Source organism: Struthio camelus, chromosome 2, assembly GCF_040807025.1.
Source record: "Struthio camelus isolate bStrCam1 chromosome 2, bStrCam1.hap1, whole genome shotgun sequence".
Taxonomy (NCBI): domain Eukaryota; kingdom Metazoa; phylum Chordata; class Aves; order Struthioniformes; family Struthionidae; genus Struthio; species Struthio camelus.
In genome coordinates, this window is record NC_090943.1 from 103,213,550 (window position 1) to 103,224,577 (window position 11,028).

Below are 11,028 nucleotides of genomic sequence, written 5' to 3' on the forward strand. Positions count from 1 at the left end.
TGTAGACACATACAGCAGGACTTACCACCCCAGGTTCCCTTTACAGTCAATATAGGGAACAGGCACTTTTAGGCCATGATTCATCTGACCTATTTACATGTCTACTGTAGGAGGAGATGAATCACTGCCTAGACTAGATCTCTGTGGAGGATAAAGGGAGCCTAAGATGGCCAGCTCAGATATAGATGCTTACACAATTATAATATTTGAATTTAGACTTGCAGTTTGGAATAACAATTTTTCAGAGAAGATTTAAGTTTCCTAAGCTACATTTTCTTAGCAAAATGTGTGTGTATATACATATATATATATATATATTTTTTTTTTGGCCTGCAACATAAACATTTGCAACAATATCTTTTGAAAACTGGCCCTATATCCCCTCTCCAAATGTTCCACCATCTGAAGAGCTGCCATTTTATCTCTCGCTGCCTCTGCTCCTCTTTCACACATACAGACGTGTGTACACATGCCGTGTTTCAGAGGGAGGCCTTCTGAATTTTCAGCATTAACGCAAAGATATGCTTCTCTGTGTATGATAGCCAGAGCTGTAACACATGGACAGATACATTAGCTGCTTTTGGTTTTCGTTTTTAAAAAATCCAAAGCAAAATATGCAAACAAAACCACTAAATGAACATATCTGAAATTTGTTTGGTTAAAAAAATACCATTTCTAATCATATTTTCTACTAGTGTCTACTCTGCTCTGCCTGCAGCCCTGATGAGGCAGTGCATCATAGGAAGAGCAAAATGAGTTTCTGGGAGTCAAGTGGTGATATGGAGGGAGGGGGGCGGATATACTAGACCATCTAGAAAGGGGGCAAATTCCTGAGTGAAGCTCTGAGAAGATAAGGAGGTATAGGAATAGTATGTGTAGAAGATCAGGGTTGAAAGCGGCTGGTTTATGAGGAAGTAGGGATGATGTCTTTGCAGGTGCACTTCTGCACATGCTGTAATATAATGACCCAGTGAGTCTGAGCACCTGTCTAGCCTGTAAATGGCATTAGGCTAAAATTAAAAAAAAAAAAAGTAAAAAAAAAAGTCACCCCATTGCAGAGCATTACAATGTTCAGCTGCTGCTGAGTAGTGCTTGGTATAGCTAAAGAAACGGTAGGCAAAATGTGTTTCCTACCCAGCCCTTGGCACAGGGCAAAGCAACCCACTTATATGAGCACCTGGTTCATGACACTGATCAGTTTGCTTGTGACAGATCTTGGCATGCCCTCTTCTCTGGCTATAAAGCTTTATTGACCCTTGTGGGTTTCGGGTTCTTTTTTCCCCCAAAACCCTTGTCTGGCAGGAGAAAAATTGGAACAAAGTGTGGCTGGCTGTGAAGACAACAGGAAGCTAAATTTTAGATACCTCTTTACAGAGTAAGCTTTCCAGTCATTTTAGGGGCTTTTCTGTGGGGATTAGGAAGAACAGCTGTCCATCATCCAAAGTCTATTGGAGCCAGTGGAAAGAGCATCTATGATTGCAAAGGTCTTTAGCAAAGGCCAGGAGCATTCGAAGGCTGTCTCTGAAAAATGGCCATACACTCACAGTTCCCCACAGCGTGCTGTGCAGTAGCAGCTTTGCAACGAAAGAAGACTCTTTCACCGGTCATTCCAGAGCATCATTAATTAAATATAAGGCATTACTGGCAAACCAAGGCTTCATGTTCTCTATGCCCTCTCCTGCATCAGGCCTGACGTCAGTAGTTTTGAACCATGGGAGTTAAATTAAGGCCAGTGCAGTCTAGTAGGCAAGGGAGAGCAAATGCTAAGAAGTCAAGGTAATGAGAAAATACCTGCCATCTGGAGCTGTCATAAGCATGAATTTACATCACTCCCCATAAAATAAATGAGTTACAGTCTATGGAACATTAGTCTCCCTGGATGCAAAGCCCCACCGTTGTTGCCACCACCAAAAACTGTGGTCTCCCTGCTTTCTGAGTCACTGTCAGCTTTTGCTGAAAGCTGCAGAGAGATGTGAATGGGCACAGGGAGACATCTGCAACTGCTGGTTGTTAAGGCACAGTGGCTGGAATGGGATTGTTCGGCTGCATCCTCTCACTGTCTTTCTCTCTCTGACTGAAAGTTTTCCTCCCAGCTCTGACAGCACCGCTGCCGCTTGGGGAAGCACATGACTTCCTCAGGAGACTGCATTTCTTATTTGTGTTGCAGGCCTCCAGCAGGCATGGCACTGAGGCAATATTTATATCGGTTTTTGTAACATCGTCACAGCAGCTGCAATTTTGGGAACTGAAATGCTGGCTGCAAATGCAGAGGGAGGCACAAACAAACCACAGCACATAGAAATCAAAAAGTGAAAAAAAAAATCAGCAATATCAGCCTCCTCCCACAGAAAGCTCTCTGTGTTCCTAAGTGTCAGGAGTATTGCTTGCCCTCCAGATGGCTATCGCAAGGCCCATCTGTGTAAAAGTGAGTCAAGGGAAATTGCAATTCAGGATGACAGTGGTAGGACCAACTTTCTCCTTGAGGGGTGCCTGCACTCCTGGAGCAGCGCTGCATGAGAAGTGGAGTACACTGGCTAGCTGGCTTTCTATGCTATGTGTGTAATAACATGCTCAGGGAGACAGGAGGGAATTTGAGCTCTTTGGCAATGAGACAGTGCAGTGCTGTACTTGTGGAGATAGCTAGGCTGGCTCCAAAACCACTTCAGCAAGGTGCTGTGCCTAGGTAATTACCCCTAGCAGGCTAATTAGCCTGGCTACACTGCTGTGCTAAAGCTACTATGCTGTTTCCAGGACCCCAGCTAGCATCTCTGCCCCGTGCTGTGCTGTGCAGGTTTACTGGCTTGTGTGGAGTTACCTTGCTGAGGCTGTGGTCTTTATTAGGAAAATCCCAGAGAAATGAGATGGGAATTCATTTTTTTTTTCTTTCAAATGATTTACCATTACAGGAATACGGCCAAATTCTCTCCCGTTCTGCCTCCTGGCTCGATTTCAATGGTGTTAAGTCAGCAGAGGTTTGAGGCTTTGATGATGTTATTGGCCTGGAAGCCATAGCTGGCTGAAAGAGAATGGAATCCCATATTTTGTCTTCTCACTCCCCTACCCACCATGCAACTGAGCAGAATAAATGATCATGGATATTCCCATATCCATAAGAGGGGCTCCACTGCCTGTTTGGCCTATGGAGTTACTTCTGATAGAGAAAGTGTCAATGAGCTTAATCCCCAGTTATGTTAAACCTTGGTGGAGTTTGACAAAGTTGGTGTGGCAGAGGGATGAGCCATAACACTGTTTAAGACACTTTATGCCGTTATTTTGGACGTGGGGAAGAGAAAGGAAGGTCCTCAGGTCTCCTGAGGAGACTACTCTTTTACACTACTACACTACTCTTTTAGGTCCTTCCCACAGATGGCCCAGTGGGCCTCAAGTTGAGGGGCTGCATCCACACTGCCAGCCTTTAGGATGCCTCCATCATATCTCTGTAGAGCAGCGGATGGAGTAACCTCAGGTGCGCCACTCGTCCCAAAGCTGCTTGTGGCATTGCAAAAAAGGCCTATGCAGAATTTGCCTCACATCATTGGCACTGTGTGCAATCTATGACCCCACCATGCAGCCTGGTATGGGGCAAAAGGGAGGAAGGAGGACTAGGGTCTGGACCTCTCCACACTACTTCCCCATGGCCTTTCAGAGCCTACATCTGTTTGAAAGACGTAAGGCAGTAATGCCTGCCTATTTAGGGTAAGTCCCTTAAGACTCAACCTCTGTGATCCCTAAATAGGTCAGGAAGACTTTTCCATGGCTGAGGAACTCCGGATACAACGGTGTAGCCTCCCCAATGTCTGATTAAGGGCCTGACTGCCCTGGGGCAGAGACCAGACGCACAACCCAAAACTGCCAGAGAACACACCCAGGAACAGGACACAGGCTGCAGAGAAGGACAGAGACAGGCTGTGAAGAGGGCCTTGCTGGGATTGTGTGCCTAGAGGATGACTGGAAATTTGGGAGCTAGCACACCAGGTATTGAATTACTGCCCAAGCACTGGTTATTAGGTTATATGCATTTTATCATGGGCAAGAGCTGAAGAGCATTTTCCCTGAGCATAGTTGTTTAGGGCAAAACAGTCTCCTGAACTGCTCAGAGTCTAAGCAAGGAAAAGGCCCTCTCTCTTGGGCCACCAGCAAGCTCCCTATGTCTGTGTGACCCCCTCTGAAAGGACTACCAAGGGGCACTGGACAGAGGAACAGCCACTAGGTCCACCCAGGAATACTCTGAAAACCAGCACTTAAAATTGCATTGCAGGGATGCTGAGAGAAAGACACCATTAAAGACTAGCAACATGGTGAACTACTTCTTGGGTGGTGGCCCTCAGAAAATCCCCTCCAGTCTCCTGGTTTATATGCTCTCATGCCATCAGCAGCACTACTCAGTCTCATTGAAAACTGAAACGTCTGTGCCCAAGATGTCTCCTTAGACCAAGTGCTCTGAAATATTCCTGCTCAGTAGGATGGGGGTAAGACAGGCAGGGAGAGGGAGGGAGTAAGCGACTGTCACACAAGATGTGCCAGCAGTGGTGACAGAGCCTTTGAGGTGGTGTGGGGAGGGCTTGCCAACCCTTTCAGCACTGCCCTATTGCAACAGGAGGGAGGAGGATTTACAGAGTTTGCTTAAAAGCCCCCAACCTTTTCCAGGCTTCTTCTATACTTAAGAAAATCTGAGAGGGAGAAGGAAAAAAAAAAGACTATCTGAAAAGAAGGTACCCTTGCTAACTAAAAAAATTCCTTTAAGAACTTGCTTCTATTAAATAATTGCTACTTTTTGAATTGCTGTTTTCAGGAGCTTTGGGAAGAAGCTGTGTTCTCAGTCATGAATATTTTCTTAGAAGGATGGCATGGCTCTTTCATTGCTACGTGCTTACAGTAAATAGATGTGAAACTAGTTTTTGACTACCTCAAAGAGAAGTCTCTGATCAGCCTACATCTGAGATTTCCCTTAAGGTTGTTAGTGAAACAGAAATAAGTGGATAAGTGCTTTCCTTTCTTTTCTCTTCTTCTCTTTTCTTCTTCTCTTTCCTTTTTTCTTTTCTTTTTTCTCTTTCTCTCTTTCTTTCTCTCTCTCTCTCCTTCCCTGCCTCTCTTCCTCTCTCTTTCTTTCTCTCTTTCTCTCCATCTCTCCAGCTGATTGTCTGGGTGTTGGGATAGCTCTTTAGGTGTTGGGTGTATGCGTGCATAGACACAAAAATATAATATTCCAGTAATCATCCACAAACAGTTGTAGGCTGTAGTATTTGGGATGATTGCAGTATAATATAGAATGTCATTTTTATTGGTGGAGATTATGTGTGATGCACTTTCTGGGGATATAATTTAGGAGACTATAATGCTGTTTTGAAGGGTGTGGGAATGAATAATTTTTCACTTTTTATCCTGGCCTATAGAAACTCTCAAATGTTTTGAATGCCCTGCTTCTCCCATATGAATACTTTTGTGTGTTAGGCTTCCTTTTCCTTCCCCCACTCCCCCTTCTTCTCTTATTCATGTGTTTTGACAAACACGAAATGCCTTCCAAGCCTTAGGGAGCTGTACTCCATCATTAGACTGATGTTTTCTGCCTCTCAGTTTTTATTTATGTGAGTGTAAAAATGTGTAGCTCACTGGCACCCCGCACTGTTTTGGTTTCTCTCATCTTACACATGCCATGCTGTCTCCTGTTCTCTTTTTCCTTGCACTCTATCTTTCTTTCATGGTATTACAACATTTTTAATACAGGATGTCTGAAACAACAAGTACCAAAACAGAGAAGAAACTCCCTCTGAATGGGAGAAGAGCCCTCCCATTAAACAACTCTAATGCTGAGGAAAATGAGGTCCCTGAAGTGGAGACTTTTGGATTGATGCCGAGAGGATTTAATCCAAAAGGTACAGTGTACAATTAAGATAAAAGTACATTTTTACCTCTTCCATACTTCCCTCTGTCCAGGCCTATGAGTTAAAACCAGAACACTTCTTGCTTAATTTTCTAATTTGTGTCCTACATACTTCTAGAGTTTGTTACATCTGATGTCAACTGTCTTTTACTGCTGCTTATGAAAAAAATTAGTAAAAACACCTGTGTGAGTGAAGATATGACCTCAGCTTATAAGTAGGGAAAGCGAGGGGTAGGGAAGTTGAGTGACCAATTCTCAGCTTGAACTTTGGGAGTAGTTTGGGAGTAATTGTAATTTTATTACAATCATAGGGTCACTTTAGGATGAATTCCTCAAGTGTTTTAAATTGAAGGTGACTGGGTCAGGGCCAGGTTGGGTGAAGGCTCTGCTTTGCAGAATCGGTAATGCTGGTCATCAAACCTCTGGGATGGGAGAATATAGAAAGAGGGATATAGTTTCACAACTAGTCAAAGTCATCCTAATCTGTCACTGCCACCAGGAGAGGTGGTCCTGCCACTGGCCACTTTTTCCCAGCTCTGTACTGGCCCCTTTCCTTTTACACCCACAAACATCCATGTAGCTGGTAGTTAAGCAGGTCAGGGCACTCGTGTGGGTTAAAAACAGTCCAGGAAAACAGCAGAATAAAAGACTGATTTTATTAGGGTCTGCTTCTAGGTCAGCCTGGTTCAGGAGTGCCTGTGGCAGCACTGGGGTAAAGGGAGAAGGAGGAGCCTCTCCTTTAATGGCCCTTCTGGTGTGTGTAGCCTAAACTCACTGCAAAGCGGCTGCAGACGGTGGTGGGCAGGGAAAACCATCGCTAGATGATCAGCTCACTCTGGAAAATGACTGAGAAACTAAGATGAACACCCATATTTTTCATCATTCTTTTGTGAAAAGTGTTTCAATCATTTGGTTGGGGAGACAGAACAGTATCATGTAAGGGACAGGGCAAATCAGCCCACATTCTCAATACCAGCTCTTTGGAGGGAACGTGAAAATAATAGATAAAAGTTGGATTAGAAGAAATCATGATAAGCCCGTGAATAAGTCACCAACCAAATAATGTTAATTTTTTAGCCTATTTGAAGTTAATAGCACAACTCGTTGAACGTGGCAACTCGGGGCAGCCAGATGTAACAGTACTTAGTGCTCATATGGGACTTTTCATCCTGGGTTCAAAGAATGCTTAATAAATGTGCACAAGCATGAATTACAGAGTTTTATACACTGGCAAACAGGCAAAGAGAATTAAGTGACAGACTTAAAGTTTTATTGGAAACCATTATTTCTGTAATCTTAATCATGCACCTTAAGCACATGCCATCCCATTTTAATGCACACGCCATCTCTCTAAAAAACAGTTCTTTAGAAAATACCTTAGCAAACCAACTGGCATGTTAAGGCTGTAGAAACTTCACTTGTACCTTTTCAAACAACTCTGTAGCTTTGGGGCAAGTATATGTTTAAATTGTTGAATATAATGTAGTACAGGTCCTGTCTAGATATCATTTCAAACCCAGTATGCTCATAGAAGATGAAGATGGGTAAGGAGGTGGGATATCTTGGAAGGAATGCAGTCTGTAGCTAAAGCCTATCAGTACCAGAAGCAAAATTCCTACTGCTTTTTTAAAGTGCTTCATACCAGGCTCTGAACGAAGCGTGATGCTGGTGGGCAGGAGTTTCATGCTTTTCAGAAATCCAGTAGCAACTTAGGAATGTTAGGTCAAGTGAGTTAAGGCAGGAGCTTGACATGCGCTTAAGGTGATGCTGCTTGTGAGAAAAATAGCCAGCCCAGTGCAAGAGTTTGTGTGGCCATAAGATAAACCTGGTAATGGAGCTGATATGGTGGAAAAACAAATTTGTGCGCAACAGCAAGGCCGTTATTATACAGCTGGATCATCTCTGCTATCTAGTTCAACTACGCAGTGTTTGTGGCACAAACATGCAAGTGGTAACATGGAGCGGGGAGAGAGCTGGGAAGGGAAGGAGCAGGGAAGAGAAGGGAAAGGAAGGGAGGGAACTACAGCAGCTTTCCTGTTTCAGTGCACATCAGCTGCAATCTAAGACTGTGACATCAGCTGAAATTAAGTGTGGTCCCTGGACACACAGTTTTGGTTTAGGATTTTAAGCCATCTGCCAAAGCACATTAAGGTTTCTGGCTTGAAGCTTTCTACACACGGCTCAGACTGGGACTTACGTTCGGGAGCGGAGCCTGCCCATAGCACATGCAGTGTTGTGCTTAAGAGACGAAGTAAGAGTCCACAGGCAGAGCAGAAGAGGCAGCGGATGGCAGGGCTCTAGCACGGTGAGCGCACTCTTGCCAAGGACTGCTTGTGCTGCTCTCCCTCCCCTTCCCCTGCACACCTCTACACTTCTCTGTCACCTAAGTCTTTTGCAATGCCTCCTGGATTTCATTTCCACAGCATGAAAAAAGCAGTCAAATGCTTTTAGCCCTGCTTTTATGCTGAGACGTTTGCTAACCTTTGGGGTAGAAGTCAAACACCTGCTATAAGCACCTAAGTGTAGGTGCCTGCACTTGCATCAGATCATAGTCAGCACAGACCCAGGTAGTCGGTGGAGGTGAGGGCATGGTTTGGGCAGGCAGTGGGTGTCTCTTTCAGGGTGATCTGTACGTTTCTCTCAGCTCCACTGACTGCATCAACTAGATCTCACTGGCTATAATAAGAGGTTACATATCAGATTCACATCATTTAGATGCCTAAATTTAAAGGACTCAGTCTTGGGCTGAATCCTGCCCTTGATCTGTACTGTGTAGGTGTCTACAGCTGAGCTAGTCATCCTCATTTCCCTTGACAGCCAACAGAGAGAAACAGGCATTTTTAGGGTGTGATTCATTTGACCTATTTTAGCTACTACTCTAGGATGAGGTAAACTGTGTGCTTGACTAGCTCTCTGCTGACACCCACTTCGCCTCAGCTGAATCACACCCGGAGTGACTTGCTGAGGGCTGCTGGGGCCGTCTGCTTCCCAAGCCCCTGGCTGGTGGGCTGCTTGCCACTTCCCTTGTTTGCTACGTGAGCTCTGCTTATTTGAGGGAGGAAGAGTTTAGCGAGGAGAACGTGTAGCTGAGTGTTGCTTTAACAGGAAGCCTGTGTCTCTGTGAACATGCCTGCTCTATGTCCTCTCCCTGGCTCTTCTTAGCCAGAACATGTTATGAGTGGGCTTGACACCTACTGCCGCTTGGTGAGTGACTCTTAGCCTTGTGGCCACATGGTCCTGCAAACTCCCCACACACCTTCCTTTGCAAAGTTCTCACCAGGGAGTTGTGCTTCTCCTGCCAATAGAGTGATGGGCACCTCCCTTGGAAACTCCTACTATTTGGTTGGCAATCCAGAGCCCCTTCTTTCTGGTCCTCCGAGAAAGACTGATATTTGAAAGGTATTCTTTTTAATGACAAAACATCTCAAACTTGTGCTCATTTGTTTCCATGAAAGTTTAAAACGATAAAAGCTTTAAGAAAGCATCAGACTACTGCCTCTCTTGCAGCAAACATGCTTGCGCTAAGTGGCGGACCAGACTCTGGGGTAAACCATCAAGTGGACCTGACTTCAAAGACAGCCCTCAATGACTAGCTATCCCTCACAGACACAAAGAGGCAGTGTCATGTGCAGCGCCCTGAGCCTTCCCTTGAGTCATACCCTGGTGATGATGTTAAAGCATGCAATTACCCTGCTCATGTTTTGCCCTCTGTAATTACCATTACTATAATTAGCACAGGCTCATTCACAGGTCATCTTTGCCTGGTGACCTCCCAGTAGTTCATTCTAAAACTAATAATGAAAGTGAGACTTTTTTTCTGTGGATGTGCATGGCTGCGTTTTCATGGGAGCTTTGTAAAATCCTGAGATAAAATGAAGCAAATGCAGAACTGACACACTGGGGTGGCTTAGCTTTGACTGTTCCTTGAAGGGGCTTACTTTGGAAACAAAGGGCTAGGTCACTATCTTCTGTTGTTTCAGAACACGAGATGAAAAGGCAAACCCCTCAAATGAATTTTTTATGTCCCCTTGCAAGGAGGGAGAAGCTGTGCCTAACTTGCTGATAGCTTCCCTCCTCGCAGAGGCCCAAGATATGTAGCTTTGACTTGGAGTGTTTTCAGTCTGGGAAGAGGCAGGGGAGACAACAGAAGAGGGCCACCCCGCACACACACTTTACACTTCTCCAGGAAACTCCCACCTCACATAATTTAATTATGAGCTTTGTCAGCATTATTGTGAGAAAGCATTGGTAAGTTTTTGAGGGAGGGAGTTGAAGACGTGCCCCACCTCATGCAGAGGCAACGAGAACATGATTAATGAGCAACATGTATTTAATATTTCACACAAAAACCATCTCCCTAACTTCAGCCAGCACTAAAGCCACTAGGGATCTACAGAACTTACTCCAGAAGCCAAAAGAATTGAGCAGAGAATAACACTAACAATGCACTAGGACTTTAAGCCTGCTGCAGCATTGAAAGGGGTATTCCAGCCTCTCTGCCGACTAGGTTTGTCAGGGAGCTGGTGGTTCTCTGTGCAGTTCTACAGGGCTTTTCCATAAAAGGAGCTTCATCTTACCATATCCCCAAGCAGTTTCTTTAGTTCTGTTTCCAGCAGGATGGTGACACTCAGCAGATGGTGACAATGCACAAGGATCTCCTCCTGCTGCCTTTCCACTAGCTGTTGTCCAAGCCTAGGGCTGGCTCTCTTGGCTGGGGCAGGAGAAGGGCTGTTTTGGTGTCCAGGTGGTTGCTGTCTGCACGACTCCACTGATGTCCTGTATACATCTCTGCAGAAGGGCAGGGCTGGTCTGCACACTGCTATAGCCTTGAGGCTTTATGCCAGCTACGGAGTGGCTTTGCTACCTGTCCTGAGCCTGGCTATATTCAGTGTCTTCCTGCCCTCATGGAAAAGCTATGGGCGAAGTTTATTATCTGAAGTTCTGTGAAATGGGCCATGTTTAGCCCTCAGTGACTTGAATATCCAACTGAGAACCTCCATCATGAGTACCCAGAGCTCCACCAGCTGCTGTAAACATGTACCTCTTTTCACCAGGCATGAGTTTAGCTTTGTAATCTTTGGTATAAAATACAGAAATTAGCTAGTTTCTAACTGTCAGCACCTGGAAATGCAAGTTGAGAGCTGCAA

General features: G+C 44.9%; 1 protein-coding gene across 3 annotated transcripts in view; it reads left to right on the forward strand.

Moving 5' to 3' along the window:
• Positions 1-4,507: 4,507 nt before the first annotated feature.
• The window catches only part of F13A1 (coagulation factor XIII A chain), a 59,762-nt gene continuing 53,241 nt past the window's right edge, over positions 4,508-11,028 (forward strand). Inside the window, exons 1-2 of one of the 3 annotated variants that reach the window (XM_009678010.2) lie at positions 4,508-4,712; positions 5,725-5,873. In XM_009678010.2, the coding sequence (XP_009676305.1) occupies positions 5,726-5,873 (148 nt within the window). In that variant the 5' untranslated portion in view covers positions 4,508-4,712; position 5,725. Of the gene's footprint in view, positions 4,713-5,717; positions 5,874-11,028 lie in introns of those variants that run through there. The other 2 variants (XM_068931924.1, XM_009678011.2) reach the window with 2 other exon arrangements.